The sequence below is a fragment of the Chrysochloris asiatica genome, unplaced genomic scaffold (assembly GCF_000296735.1).
Source record: "Chrysochloris asiatica unplaced genomic scaffold, ChrAsi1.0 scaffold00372, whole genome shotgun sequence".
Lineage (NCBI taxonomy): Eukaryota > Metazoa > Chordata > Mammalia > Afrosoricida > Chrysochloridae > Chrysochloris > Chrysochloris asiatica.
Window position 1 is genome coordinate 2066429 of NW_006408890.1, and position 15961 is coordinate 2082389.

A 15961-nucleotide genomic window follows, 5' to 3' on the forward strand; every position below is an offset into this window, starting at 1 on the left:
GATCGCCGAGTCCGAGCTGACTTGATGGCATGTTGGATGTCTAAATGTAGATGAGTTCAGGAGCATTCTTTGTGGAATGTTCAGTCCTTGAATCCCAGACTAAAGACCACTGAATCCTCTCACTTGAATGTCACGTGGCTAAACCAGGGGTCTGGTCCTCTTGCGGATGTTGATTTGGTAACGGGACATGACTTGAGATTTTACGTTATGAACAAACAGCTACTTTGTTCTGAAAATCAGTATAGAAATAAGGTTCTGAATTCAATTAGGGAATGATGAGAAAATAACAGAAGAAACTGCTGACAGGTTGACACTGGAAATCACAGGTGAGAAAATCATTTACACGGAGGGAGACCAAGAAAGGGAAGGCTGCGGGTCGGTTTGGACGGGAAGCAGGGTGAAAAGGCAGGGGGACAGAGGTGAGTTCCTGATTTAGTACTTGATCAGTTGACTCCATGTTTGAAAGACAAAGGGGTCAGCAAGCCTCCCAGATTTCTCAAAAGCCTAGGTGCTATGGGTGTCCTGGTTTGAGAATGAAGACGAGAGAAACTAAACCCAGGAAGAAGAAAGGAATGTTAGTTCTAAAAGCTATAGGGAAAGTATTGATCACATGTTAGCACTGACGTGTCGGTTCCAACTCATAGCAGCCCTGTGTAGCGTTTCCGAGGTTTTAAACCTTTGCGGATGCAGAAAGTCAAGTTTTCCATGGAGCGGCTGGTGGGCTCAAATTTGAGGGTTGCAGGCCAGTGCTTATCATATGGGACCACCATGCTTTTGACCAAATATAACCATGCTATAAGCAGAATGAACATTTTCATAAAAACGTAATTGTTAAAAGTGCCGTTGAGTCGATTCCAACCCATAGCGACCCTGTGTATGAGGTTTCCAAGGAGCAAATGGTGAGCTTGAACCGCCGAACTTGTGATTCAAAGCAACTTTGCAATCCAATGCATTAACCCACAGCACCACACTAGGACTCCTTAAAAGTAATGTTAAGTGCCTTCGAGTCGGTTCCGACCCATAGCGACCCTGTATAGGGTTTCCGAGGAGCAGCTGGTTATCTTGAACTGCCAACCTTGCAGTTCAAACGGCTTTGCAGTCTGTCGCATTAACCCACAGCACCACACCAGGACTCCAGAAGTTATAAATGTTATTGTTATGTGCTGTGGAGTCGGTTCCAACCCATAGTGACCCTGTACAGGGTTTCCGAGGCTGTAAATCTTTATGGGAGCAGAAAGCCTCATCTTTCTCCCATGGAACAGCTGGTAGTTTCGATCCGTTGACCTTGCGGTTCACAGTCTGATTCGTAACCACTGATAGTACGCTAATAGTACCTAGTTAAAAATAAACCATAATGCATTAATTGAGACTATTTGACAAATGACATTCTTCCTGAAACTTCATCAATGCTCATAATAAACTACAGACAGCACAGTCGCACCATAGAATCAGCACTAATTCTTGGAACAAGGTCAGGGGTTCGAGCCCACCTGCCACTCCGCCGGAGAAAGATGAAACTGCCTTTTAAAATCTTTTAAAAAGATTCCAGCGTGGGGCAGCTACGAGTCAGAACTGACTCAATGGCACTTCACAATATCACTTTCATAACAGTGTGTGTTCATCTGTAACGAACAAAATGAACACAGGTGAACCTAAGACTTCAATCTTGGACCCCTGACGCCACAGAGGAAGCCAGGTTCAAGTTGGGAAGGTTGACCAGCTGTGGTGGGTTCTCCTGCTCTGGGGTGAATGGCTGCCTGCAGCAGTGATCTGGTTGGCATGGAGAACAGCATGAAGACTGCAGGGCCTGCTCTGGAGGTGGGAGTCTTTTCTGCCTTGACAGGAACATCATCTTGAGACTGAGGACAAAGTCCTGCCAATCCCTGCTTCGTCAGCACGGTCTCCTCCACTCAGCTCTCAAGTGTGGTGCATGGGGAGTCCATCCAGTCCAGGCAGCTGGGCGCCTCCCATGTTCCTCTCACATCCAGAAATCAAAAAGGGTCCCAACTGCTCGGATAGGGGTGCAGACCAAATGCTATCATCTGCATCCACCTACCTACTCTTCTACACTTTTCTTCTTGAAGAGGCTTTCTTTAAAAAAAAAAGAAAACAAAAAACCGAACAGGTTTAGTTGTGAACTGAGTGATGTATACATGGGAGAACATGGGCTTTACATCATCATTTCACTGCAATGATTACAATGTCTGTGTGTCATCATTCAACACTAATTTGCTTCCATCCCCTCTGGGGTTTTTTTTGGTGGGGGGATGTACACAAAACCACTCAGGATTATATAACGATTTACACCACCAAAAGGCACATTCTGCAAGCCTGCCTCCTGGCTGCCAGCTCTCAGTCCCTCTCTTTCCATGACTCTAGAGTCCTCAGCTGCTCCCTCTCTCCATGTCCTCATCTCTGTCTCCATCTCTGGTGTCGCTGCTACTCTGGATACAGTCCGACATTCTGCTCCTGCTCTTCTCCCTTGATGGTCCTAAGGTCCCCTGTTCCTGGACTGTAAGATGAACTACTCCCTTATGTTTGTTAGAAAACTTTTACCATTACAGTTGTGACCATGGCAATTACTCATAATAACATGGTATGGCTTTTCTAATTTTTTTTCAGTTGCGTAATTGTTAGTATAGAGGAATCTGACTTTTTTTTTGGACTGCTTTTTGTATGTTGTGTGTACCCTGCAATGTCGCTGAATCTTCCAATGAATTCTAGAACTTTTTTTTTTTTTTTTGCTGAGTGGGCTTTTCTATGTATGAGAACATATATCATCTACAAATAGAGTTTTAGTTCTTTATTACTTTGAAAGCCTTTCATTTGTTTGTGTTGCCTTATAACTTTAAGACTTCCAACACAATATATACCAAGTTAATTGCAATAAAAAATGAGCCAGAGTGGCAACACTAATCTCTGATAAAATAAACTTTAAGGCAAAAACCATCATAAGACATAAAGGACATTGTCTGATGTTTAAAGGGTCAATTGAACAAGATGACCTAACCATAATAAATAAATACACTCCCAATGAAAGAGCTCCAAAATATAAAGCAAACGAATAGATACAAAGAAAAAAAAATACAAATCTCTAACAATAGTGGGAGATTTTAATACACCACTTTACAAAAAGGACAGAACAATGAAAAAAAGTCATCTAAGACAGGAACTAAACAACGCAATCAGCCCACTGGACCTCATAGATGTGTACAGAGTGTCCAATCAACAACAGCACAATACACATTGTTTTCCAGTGCACCTGGAACATTCTCCGGAACAGACCGTGTGTGTTAGGCCACAAAACAAGCCTCCATCATTTACAAACATCAAAATACTAGGAAGCATCTTCCAGTCCACATGCTGTCGAATTAGAAATGAACACTAGGAAGACCACGGAAATAAAGTCAAATACATGGAAACTTGACGGATCATGACAAGCTATGGACAGCATCGCAAAGGATGAGTATTCCAGAACACTTAATTGTGCTCATGAGCAATCTGCACCTAGACCAAGAGGCAGGTGTTTGAACAGAACATGGGAACACTGAATGTTTAAAATGAAGAAAGGTGTGCAACAAGGTTGTATTCTTTCACCATATTTATTCAAGCTGTATGGTGAGCAAATAACATATCAGGAGCCTTGTCGTGGAACTATATGATAGGCACTGGACTGCTAACTGTAAAATCAGCAGGTCAAACCCACCAGCCGTTCCTTGGAAATCCTATACAGTAAGATTGGGGAACCTTCTTTTTCTGCCAAAACTTATAACGTCAACTTAAAAATTAGCCTGGTATATGTGGCCAAATATTTAATTAACTCCTTGGAGGCCAGGATGGCCAAACTTGGTTTCTCATACCAACTGCACAATACTTTCACAACAAAAGTGTTCTCAGACAAGAGTAAAATCTCTTTCGAATGTTCATTTGCTGCCTCTGAGGACTGGTTTCTTCCTGTCTTCCTGGAACTCTCCCCTCTGCACGCGAGGAAATTACACTGGGTTTGTTCAGTTTGTGATCTGCTTCCAGGGATATGTATTACACAGACACCAAACTGGAGATGTTAACTGTTGTAATGATGGGGAAAATATGGAGAAGCAAAGGAAAGATTGCTCTAACGAACGTGGTGAAAGTATTTTAAACGGTCCAATATGCAAACTCCCAGATTGACAGTTCGCAACAGAGGCACAAAGAGGAACCACTGAATCACGGTCACCAGTGAGAACCCTCTAGGTTTCTGCACAGAGCCTTTCTCCCGCTGCACCAAACGGCAGAGAAGCCGGAAGCGGAAGCTCGCGTTTTTGTTTGGCCGCCGGGTTGAACTGGCTCCTGCTCCAGTGAGAGGTACGTCCTGTGTCTCCTGTCGTCCCGGTCCCCTCGCAGGTGCCTCGCAGGCTCCTGCCCCAGGTCCGAGGGCGCTGCTCACACTCTCCCGTGCGCCCTCATCTATCCGCCCTCCCGGGGCCTCCGGGCCGCCTATTCCTGGGGAGGCGCGGGGGGCGGGGGGGCGAGCTGTGCGTGTCGGTGCGTCCCCACGTCACGTGGCGTGCGTCCCCCGTGAGCACAGTGCGTGTCTCAGGCCCGCGGCGTCTGCTTCCCCGGGAATGGGTGTGTGGGAAATACAGTTAAGGCTGCCCGGCCGCCCGCGCTTGGTAACAGGGGTTCCTAGTGTACCCCGTCCCCGCGCTCTTCTGTCTGCCCAGCACCCAGTGTTCCGTTTCTTTTCTGTTTTACTTTCCCGCGTCTGACACATTGAACTCACATACACACACATGCATGTGCGCTCTTTTCCAGTGATTGGAGCTCTCCCCTGGCCCCGCCCCCAGCAGTCAGAACGTCCCACTGGCCCCGGCCTAATGTCATGTGACTCCTGCCTGCTCCAGCCACAGGCAGTCACGTGAGCTCACGCCTGGCCACTCTGTCTGGCGTCTGCTTTGGGAGGATGCCTGACCTTTCACACGCCCCTCTTCCTGCAGCAGCGCCTTCACTGAGGGGCGCACAGAGCCTGTCCCTGAGCTCTTGTTGCTGGAAGCCGGCCTGCAGGAGGAAATGCCGATGGAGTACGGATCTCTCCTCTCATCCACCAGACGCATTAGGGACAGAGTCCCTGGAACCACACAGCCAGAGACACAGCTTTTAAAATCTGAACAAGTCTCCATTGGGCCTTGCCTTCCCAGCTAGGAGGTGTCACCTGCCTCACTTCATTCTTGTTACGTGCCATCTAGTAGGTTCTGACGTGTAGCTATCCAGTGTAAGGTTTCTGAGGTGTGGCGGGTGAGCTTGAACCGCCAACCTTGCAGTTCATTATAGTAGCCCACAGCGCCACCAGGACTACATATTACAGGGTCACTATTGTGTGAGACTTATGGGAGAGTGGTGTGTCTTACAGGCATTTATCAGCAGCTAACTGGAGCTCTGGTAGCGTAGTGGTTACGAATCGGCCTGTGAACCGCAAGGTCAGCAGTTGGAAACTACCAGCTGCTCCGCGGGAGAAAGATGAGGCTTTCTGCTCCCATAAAGGTTTACAGCCTCGGAAACCCTGTACAGGGTCTCTATGGGTCGGAGCCGACTCGACGGCACTTAACAACAACAACATTGTATCAGAACTTAATCGACAGGACGCAACAACGTCAACATTTGTTAAAGTTGTTAAAGAAGGATTTTTTACTCAGTATTGATGTTAAATGCCATTGAGTCCCTTAAAACCCATAGGGATCCTGTGTAGGATTTCCAAGGAGTGGCTGGTGAGCTTGAACTGCTAACTTTGCAGTTCAAACAAGTTTTGCAGTCTGGCGCATTAACCCACAGCACCACCCAGGGCTCCACAGCTATTCCTTGTTGTTGTTGTTGTTAGGTGCCGTTGAGTCGGTTCGACTCAGCAACCCTGTACAGGGTTTCCAAGGCTGTAAATCTTTACAGGAGCTGAAAGCCTCATCTTCCGCAGAAGAGCTGGTAGTTTCGTACTGCTTAGGTGAGGGCAAAGTCCAGGAGAAGCAGTCTGAGCGCTGCAGTATGAAAGCAGTGTCTGAGTTTCCTGATAGTTAGTTAGTCTCTTGTATAATCCCCATCAGCCTTAGAAGGCAGAGTGCAACAGTGTAAACCACAGTATCAACCCCAGAACCCACATAATCCACATCTTTGACACTGGCCAGCAAATTCCGACACATTCAGGCTCATGCATACATAGCTCTCTGACTGAAGTTTAAAGCATCTTCCCATCTGATGAACTCTTGACACTTTTTTTTTTTTTAACATGTTTTCAAAGATATAAATATTTCTCTTTCAGCATTTGCATCAGATATTCATTTTACTGAGGAGAACTTTTGAACCCTAGGAATTTGAATTTTTTTGGAATTCCGGTCTCGCTTCAAGTCTTAACTCCTCAGTGTCCCTGTTGTTCCCTCAGTAACTCCCACTTACTTCGATGTTTGTGTATTATTGCATGTTTCACAAATAGACGTTTTAAGTTGACCAATAATCATCATGGAAATACAAGCAAATTATGTGGAACGTTGCCTTTGGTTTGAACAGTTCTGTTTTCCTATGTGACAGGCTTTGAACAAACTAAAAATTATTGAAGTCTGCATCGGGCTGAGCTCTCTGTTGTGGGGACCAGTTCGCGTTCTGGTGACTACACTACTCTTGAGAGATCCACTAGTCAGATATTTCCATTTCAACCCCTTATTGTCCATTAAAACAGAAAAGCTTCAGTCCCTTCGTTGAACGAGTCTGATGTTCCATACTTAATTGGCACGTGAGCTACACTGCCGGACTGTGAGGACTCAAACAGAACTTATGTCCATTCATAGAAAGTCCCAGTGGAGAGTCCTGTTCAAGACAGTATCCAGCAGGTGATAAACTGTGTCTGTCCTCAGTGGTGAATGTCATAGGCTTGAAGCAATAAGCAAACACAACACAGAGTGCGTGACTGTAGGTTTATAGTGTGTTGTTGTTAAGTGCTATTGTGTCGGCTCTTACTCAGCGATCCTTTATAGGGTTTCCAAGGCTTCAAATCTTTGTGGAAGCAGAAAGCCACGTCTTTCTCCCACACAGCAGCTGGATGGCTGAAGCCACCTACCTACCTTGTGGTTTACAGTTCAGTGCTTATCTTATGCAGCTAAATCATATTTTCAAGGACCTGTGCTATTGGGAATAAAAGGACCTCACCGGACAGGTTGGAGTGCGTGAAAAGGAAAATCATTAAAGGGGAGATTCAGGAAATTTATTCTTTTTTTTGTGAGACTTGAGTAAAAGTTTACAGGGCAGATCATCAGTTTTACATTCAGCAAATCATATACTTTGTTTCATTATACTGGTTATAATCTCCTCCATGTACCAACAGTTAACAATATTTCTCTCCATTCATTTTAGCTCTTTTTTTAAAACACTCAGGCATATATAATTTACACCACCAAAAGGCACGTTCTGCAAGCCTGCTTCCTGGCCACCAGCTCTTTCCATGAGTCTAGAGTCCTCAGCTGCTCCCTCTCTCTATGGTGTCGCTGCTTCTCTGGATAAGGGAAATCTGTTGTTTTTAACGACACAGTTGTATAGGCCGAGGGCATGGGGTGTGGATTACTGTGGAAAGAGTTTACCACTCGGGAAAAAGGGTGTCAGTCCCTGAGTCAGCAGAAAACACCCTGTGTCGTCCAGTCCTTGGTGAGACTTGGAGATGATCGAAGCAGAGAAACTGTGCCCCTGGGGGTTTGTGTGAGCCCAATTGGAAGGGACCTGCATACTAAGTCCCGAAGACTCTCCAGGAAGAGCTCAATGGGAGGTAATGAAGGGAGACATTGAGGAGGCCGAGATGTGGCCGAAAGTTCACAGGACATCCATCCATGAAGTTCCCATTCCTTGTACTGGCTTCTCATATTTCCACATCAATGTGGATAAATCGGGGCGCTCGCTTACATGCAGATTTTGTTCCAGTGATTCTGGGGTGAGACTTGAGACACTACATGATGAATTAGCTCCTGGTTTGTGTTGGAAATCATACCTTTAGAAGGATGTGAACTAAAAACAGAGAGTTCTGTTAGAGTAAGTAATAAAAGGCAGGGTCATGTTTACAGGGGAGACACCGATGTAATGATCTGCGAGAGAGGCCGTTGGTACTGAGACCCAGGAAAGATAGAACAAGAGTCAGTTTAGAGAAGAAACGTGGTTGAACATGACAAGAGGAGACAGCTCCTTAGAAAAACTCATTTTCCAATTTATTTGTTGATTCATTTATCCTAAAGTTGGATGACGAAGTGTTTAGAACCTCCTGCAGGTTTTTCTAGAGTTGAAGGAGTGGTGGTGGTAAGGTTTCAGAGCAAAGAGGGAAAGAAAAGGAAAAAAAGCGAACAAAGAAAGAAATGTACATTCCAAAACAACGGGAAAATGACCACATATTAAAAAGGTCTGTGTGGAATAAGGAAAGAAACTAATGCACAGTGGGAAGGGTTCAACTGCACATAATTCAAAATGAATGAACTGTGATGAGTATATTGAGAAAACAGGAAAACTCTGTCTTTCCTGGAAATTCACCCATGCTAGTCCTGGTGTGGCGCTGTGTGTTCATGCATCAGACTGCAAAGCCATCTGGACTGCAAGGTCGGTGGTTCAAGCTCACCTGCTGCTCCTTGGAAACCCTATACAGAGTTGCTATGGGTCAGAATCGACTCAATGGCACTTAACAAGAAAGTTTCCTGTAACGGTTTTCTGTATCAGGGACACAGTTATGTACGTGGACCCACACCTTCAGCCTTAGACCCCTGGCTCCCTGGAAGGATTCGGGTCTACATTTTGCACCCTGATATACGCTGGTTGCTTGTCCTGCTTCGGGCTATGTCAATTCCCCGCTGTGGCATCTTGTTGCCAGAGAGCAGAGGCGTCTGGAGCCACAGGAAGTGCCTAGGGCTGTGCTCTGCAGTCCGGAGCCTGTTCTTCCTTCAATGACATCTCCTCAGGGTGCAGCCTGGTCCTGAGCCTAGGAGGATGCCACAATCCTGTCAGTCCCTGCTTACTCAACCCTGTCTCCTCCCCTCTTCCTTCCATTCCCGGTCCCTAGTGTGGTGCCGGGAGAGCCAGTCCAGTCCAGTCCAGGCAGCTGGGGACCTTGGGTGACCATGTCACACACCCGTAAATCACAAAGATAGATTCTAAGAGCTCTCTCTGGTGTGTGGCGCAAACATGGTTCATCTGCCCCCAAACTGCCCAGTGCTCTGTGTGCGCTTCTGGCCTTCATCCTAACATGACTTCTTGGGCGTAGAGACGACATTCCTTTAGACTTCTAGAAGCTGCAGCCATCCTCCTTTCATTCCAGGCCCTAAGTGTGACCGGGAGAACCAGTCCAGTCCAGGCAGCCAGGCACCTGGGGCATCCATTTGTCAGATCCCTAATCAGGAAGCAAGATTTCAGCTGCTGGGACGGGAGTGTGGAGCGAATCTTTGTCGTTCAGCTGCCTCCAGACCACCCAGGGGGCCAGCCGTCTCCACTGGCGTCAACGCTCTTCCTCACCTGGATTATTGGGTGTAGAGACGAAATTCTCCTTGACTTCCTGCAACTGGATCCAGGAAATGGTGAGTTGTGCGTAGAACCCGGAGTCCTGGGGTGGTCCTGTGGGATAAGCCCTGAATCACAGGTCTGTTTGGATCACAAGGTCGACACGGTTCAAACCCACCAACCACTCCTTGGAAGCCCTATGGAGGGTTGCTACGAGTCGGAACTGACTCCACTGTACTAACAACAGAATGGTTTTTGTTTTTTTAGTTGTGAATTGAGTGACTGTTTTTAGAGCTGATCATCAGTTTTACATTTGAAACATTGTATCCACCATTTGAATGTCTTTCTCTCAGTTAACATTGCTTCTCGCTTCACCCGCTTTTTCCTAGTGTTTCCTTGTATCCGTTTCTCCATGTCCGGTTCTTGTAGGTTTTGTCTTTAGATAAATGCTGCCCTTTTGATCTCAACTGGTTGATCCTTCTGTGGTGTGTGTTTACCACACACTAGTTTTCTTGTCTCTCCCCGTCCGCCTTCTGTTGCTTGTCTGAAAATTGAAGCCTGGGGATGAGTTCAGCTTCAGACCTGACATGTGACTGAGTCTCTCTCTGACCAGTGTGATTTTGGATTTTGTCCCACATTTTCTTCTATTCTGCTCAGGCCCTTGTCAGGTGACCCCTTCCACAGTTGTTGGTAATAATGCTTGTGCACAATTTCGTTTTCCTGGTCTCAGGATCATGGAGACTGGTGTTGAGAACCGAGTGCTCTGTACCACAGCGGGCAGAGGCAGGATGGGAATTGGGGGACCACCTGGTCTGTGCGTCGGTGGTTCTTTAGTGACCGGAAAATGTATCCCAGGAGGCTCCCTGCAGTCCTGCGTGGACTCCAGGTTTAGACACCGAGGGCCTCCTTCCTTATGTGACTCTGTGGACTGAATGTCTCCCCCAGGTCTGGGTGTTCTGTCTGACGGAGGAGCTCCTGACCTGAGCCTGCAGGCCGACTAGCTGTGGGTGGGGGGCTCCTTGTGTGCTGTGTGTGCGCCCCGAGTGCTCTGAGCCCCTGCTTCCTTCGTTGCTTGTCTGAGTTCGAGCCCTGACCTCCACAGCCATCCTTGTCCCAGCTCTGTGGCCTGAGCTGCCCCCTCCTCCCAGGCGCGGGTGTATTCTCTGTGCACTTCTGAAACGAAGTGTGCCCCCCTCACACACTGCGTTATGGGCTGTAGGGGGGCAGGGAGAGAGGTCTCAGGAAGGCCCTGGGTGGACCTGGTTTTCCCCTGCCATCTCTGAATGCATGATGCTGAGGACAGGGCATCGAATAGGGGCTCTGCACCTGTATTTCCCCCATTTCCATTAGGGTCTTAAAATGATTACGTTTAAAATGACGTGATTGTCAGCAATGTGAATTCCTAGTGAAAACACTTAATTCTCATTTGACTTTTATCGTGTTTAATAAAACAATGTGGTGTACTAAAACTCAGTCCGAAGCTGAGGCTGGACTTTATATTTTATGGCAGAACTGACAGCGAGAGCGTCCAACAGAGCGGGGGCCTTCCGGGCCTGGACCTGAGTCCCTTCAGGCAGGATGATTGCTTTCAGAAGGGGCTGCCTGCAGACGTTCCATCGATGGGCAGCCAAGTTTGCGGAACCCCAGAATTAGAGTCCATCTCCTTTTGGTTATGGCGGAAGGTGCACGGGCATGTCCTTTAGGCATGTTATTGCTGTTGTTAAGTACCTTCCAGTCGGTTCTGACTCGTCGTGTCCCTGCATAGGGTTTCTGAGGAGCAGTTGGTGAGTTTGAACTGCCTGCCTCGTGGTCCAGTGCTGACCCTACGGAACCACACCAGAACACCTTAGGTGTGTTGTTGTTCAGTGCTGTGGCGCCAGTTCTGACTCATAGCAACCCTGGGTGGGGTTTCCAAGGAGCGGCTGGTGGGTTTGAACTGCCAACCTTGTGGTTAGCAGTCAAATACTGATCCTACACCCCACACCAGAAATATTGTTATTGTTAACTCCCCTTGAGTTGGTTCTGACCCAGAACAACCCTGTATGGGGTTTTCAAGGAGCGGCTGGTGGGTTTGACCCACTGACCTTGCAGTTCACACTAGCCTTGTGGTCCAGCACAGTGACCCCCAGCAGGACTCCTAGTTGCCCCGGAAACACACCTTGTGACATTTTCTGATCAGGGTAGAGCCCAAGGGCTGTGTGACTGAGAAGCCACGGACCAGAGAGGCCAGTCCGCAGGCACAGGTAGGAAGGGGCTGTCATCACCAGACAAATGTCTGTTGAGCTTGTGCCAACTTCCCTAATAAACCCCGTAATTGTGGAAAAAATATTATCTACCTTATGAAGACTTCCTCCTACGCTTGTCTTTAAGCAACGCTCCCTCTTCCGCAGTCTCCGTGTAATCACCAGCTGGGTTAGGGTCTGAAGTATCTGAGCAGGGTTTAGGGGAAGTCAGCTAATAGGAATAGACTTGGTTTTGTTTTTTACTTTCCCCTAGTTTGTTATTCAAAGTAATGCTCGGATTCTGCATTTCGGTTTTTTTAGTAAACAAACTGTCCTGGTAACCCTTGCATAGTGCGATCTGCACAACATAATTCTCAATTCTTTTACAATATTGGAGTCCTGGTGTGGTTCAGCAGGATAAAGCGTTCGACCGCAGGATTGGTTTCAGTAGCAAGGTTGGCGGTTCAAACTCACCATCCACTCCTTGAAAACCCTAAACAGGGTCGCTATGAGTCGGAACCGACCCCATGAAACTTAACAACCACATAGAGCTAGCTATAACTGGGATGATAAGATTTTAATCATATATGAAAACCACATTTCTTTGGCGCTTTAAAACTGCATTGTGTGAAATGACTCATGAACAAGTACGTGGTACATAAGTGTTTCCCGTATTACTTGAATAGTAATGTGAGTTATTGATGACACCGAGACCTCGGTTAGGTTTGATGGCCTGTTAGTATGTTCCGTTCGGAAAGCAGCTCCTGCCTACAGACTGTGACTTTGTGCTGTTAGGAGGTTTTATCTGTTATCAATAAGGTTGCTGTAACTATAAAAACTCTACAGTGTTTATACTTTGCCAGTTTTGAACTTGACTCCTGGTGTGGCACTGTAGGACCACGCTAGACTGCGAACCACAAGGTCGGCAGTTCAAACCCACAAACTGCTCCTTCGAAGCCCTATACAGGGTCACTGTGAGTCGGAACCGAATCGACGACACTTAACAACATCTCAGAAGCCCCTCTCTCCTCACTGTATGAAGCTGCACTCTTACAAACGGGATCCCATTGTGGGGTTCAGGTAGCCCTGAACTTTTGCTTCCTGGGACTTCAGTTGTGGAGGAGCAGCCAGCATCTGTGTCTGTAGGCCAAGCCTCCTGGGCAGCTTAACAGAAAACCATCTGCCCTTCACCTCACTTGCAGAATTCACGCTTATGTGGGGTAGGTATGCGTGTGAGAAAGAAAACATTTGCCGATGGAACAACGTTGAGATATAAAACTTTGTCACATTGATCACGTCTTATCAGTTGCACAGTTACAAGAATTACAATCGCTTTTCAGTCAGTAAGCATACGGACAGGCAGCTCGTGTACCTGCAAATGTGGCCATCGGTCCTCTTATATCATGAGCACGTGCTTGGGTGACTACGTGTGTGTTTGTTGAGGGGGAAAAAGTCTCCCATACGTAATGCACAATTGCTGTGTGAACACGAGTGTGTTTGTTGAGGGGAAAAGTCTCCCATAAGTAATACACAATTGCTGTGTGAATATGGGTGTATTTGTTGAGGGAAAAGTCACCCGTACGTGGGGGACACGTGGTTGAGGTCTTGAAATTTGAGCATTGTGGGACGATCCTGAATGTCACATTCAAATATTTACCCTGGGCTCTTTTCAACATCTTTATTATTTTGTCCTGTCTCCACGAATGGGCCAGAAAGGATGACAGAATTGAGTTTAAGAAAAAAAGGTGACTGATCCATAAAAAATTCATAATTCTCCAAAGAACATTCTGTTTTCAGTCGGTAAGTCTATCACTTGGTGATCTCGTGGAATTCAAGAAAGTGCGACCACTCGGGGCCCCTTTTGTTTGTGTGGGTCCTCAGTCCTCCCTGGCTGTGAGGATGAAGAGGAAATGCGGCCTTTTCCCAGTCAGCACCTCAGGCTGCCTCCTCCCTGGGCTTTATTCTAATTGAGTGTTCTTGTGCATCTGACGGAAGGAGCTGAGGTTTTTGACAAGAACGTGATGACGTACATGAGCGTGCTGTGGCTGGTTGCTACTGCTTGCTCACTACTGTAGACCATAAGCAGATAAGAAGCCCACAGCTGTTCACAGGTGTAGTTTCAGTGTATTGCATGACCTGAGAGAAGTGGCTATCCCTGAAGAAGCCAGTGTCTGTAATGAACGATGGAGGACACTAGCTGGACCACAGAGTAGACCTGGACACAACACTGAACCTAGTGTCCTTGTATCAGACCCTTATGAATTCTGACTCCCCAAGACTGTCAGCAGGACCCTGTTTCTTGTGCACATTGGCGTACATGCTCCCTTGCTGATCTGGAATGTGTGGGGTGTTCTAGGACTCCGTGATCGTAGAGGATGTGGCGGTGGTCTTCACCCAGGAAGAGTGGGCTCTGCAGGAACTTGCTCAGAGAAAACTCTACAGAGACGTGATGATGGAAACCTTCAGAAACCTGGCTTCAGTCGGTAAGAATAACTTCATAGTTTTTAGGTTTTAAAAAGTCTTCACTGAACAACAATAGTTTACTTCATTGTCCTCAGTCTAGAATCTGTAGTGAGGACACAGGATTGCGTTGATAAATGTAACACATGTGCTCCCCTGATGTGTGGGCCTAAAAGGTCTTGGATTCTGTTTCCACCGATTGTCTGCGCGGGAGTATCAAGGTCCAAAGGACTTGGCTCCGTTCACGGTTCCTCTTTCTTGTTGGTCCTAGGATTGTCCATCTGTCTTTACTTCTAAGATGTTGTTAGGTGTTGTGGACTTGGTTCCGACTCAGAGACCTTGTATAGGGTTTCCCGAGGAACAGCTGATCAGTTTGAACCGCCAACCTTGTGGTTCAAACCGACCTTGTGGTACAGTCTGACCCTACGGTGCTATAGCTAGTGGTTTGGCAAAACTAACTGATCCCCACGGTAAAGTCTAGTGCACCCTATGTACAGGGTCCCAACCAGTAGTCACTGGGTGGGAGTTACAAAGACCACGGTTGATTGCTGTCATTTCCGACACATAGCGACCCTGAATGGGGTTTCCAAGGAGCAGCTGGTGAGCTTGAGCCGTCAACCTTGTGGTTCAAAGTGACTTTGCAGTCCAGCTCATGAATCTGCAGCTCCGCATTAGAACTCCCAAGACCACGGTCTTTGTAGGAGATGAGCCATACTTCACCGTGCCACAAGGGGTCACTGTAGGACACTGACAGGTGTCTGGTCTGGGAACTTGTGAGGAGTTTTTCACTGTTGAGTTCAAGTATAATTTGCTAGTCTTGCTGCAAACAAATCCGCACCTTTCCTCCGGAAAAATCTGTAAAGAGGAGAGCCCTGGCTGAACGTCAAGCAGCTGGTCATTCCTGTGCACTGCCCCTCCTCGTGATGTGCGTTTCACTGTGAGCACCGGGCCAGCTCTGCCCCTTGTCTTCCCGGAAGAAAGGGAAGATCTGTGGATACTGGAGCTCGGACACCTCCAGGCCCACTCATCGGGAGGCTTGGGGAAGCAGGGCGTTTTGTGGAACTGCAGCCTTCCTGGAGGAAACCAGGATTCAGGTTGTCACTTGAGTAAGTCACTCTTAGGCGTAGCTTCCTAGATGACAGCTGCTGATGGAGTTCTGCTGGGGCACTTATTTATAGGGCCAGCACTGGACTGCTAGATGCAAGGTCCGCACTTCAAACCCACCAGCAGCTTCGCGGAAACTATTCAGGTCGCTATCTGACGGAAACCACTGGACCGTGCTTAATAACGACATTTTCCTGTCAAAGTTGCGTTCTCAGGGCGCAGCCATTTTTCACAGCAGCCTTCCCCTCCCACCCCCCAGTAATCTCTCTTTTTGTTGTTTCATGTCGTGAACCTAAACTTGAATGATTGGATCAGTCTCTCAAAATCTTAACAATGAAGAAAAGTTGTCCGGTGAACACATAATGGTGAGATTGTTGAAGACTAATACCTGGTCCCCTATGTTAAGGGAAATCAGCAAATTACCTGGCTTGAAAGATGAGTACAAAACTCAGGCGACAAGTGTGAGGTGAGTATTATGCTAACGAACACACAGTGCACCTGGAGGAGACCCTAAGGTGTCAGGAGATTACGTGACAAATCTATGTTTACGTATGAATGCAGACCTCTGGACTGTTACCAGCCGTCTGAACTGTTTACGTACGCATATACCAGACCCCTGGATGGTTTACATATGCATATACCAGATGTCTGGACCGTTTACATATGTATACCAGACCCCTGGACTGTTTACA

At 47.1% G+C, this 15961-nt stretch overlaps 1 protein-coding gene across 1 annotated transcript in view; it reads left to right on the top strand.

The window, feature by feature from the left end:
• The first annotated feature begins 1749 nt into the window (after positions 1-1749).
• Positions 1750-15961, top strand: part of LOC102829166 (zinc finger protein 420-like) — a 19543-nt gene continuing 5331 nt past the window's right edge. The window contains exons 1-6 of the mRNA XM_006876274.1: positions 1750-1818; positions 4384-4608; positions 4884-4897; positions 4977-5060; positions 11663-11726; positions 14062-14188. Of these exons, the coding sequence (XP_006876336.1) occupies positions 1750-1818; positions 4384-4608; positions 4884-4897; positions 4977-5060; positions 11663-11726; positions 14062-14188 (583 nt within the window). The remainder of the gene's footprint in view (positions 1819-4383; positions 4609-4883; positions 4898-4976; positions 5061-11662; positions 11727-14061; positions 14189-15961) is intronic.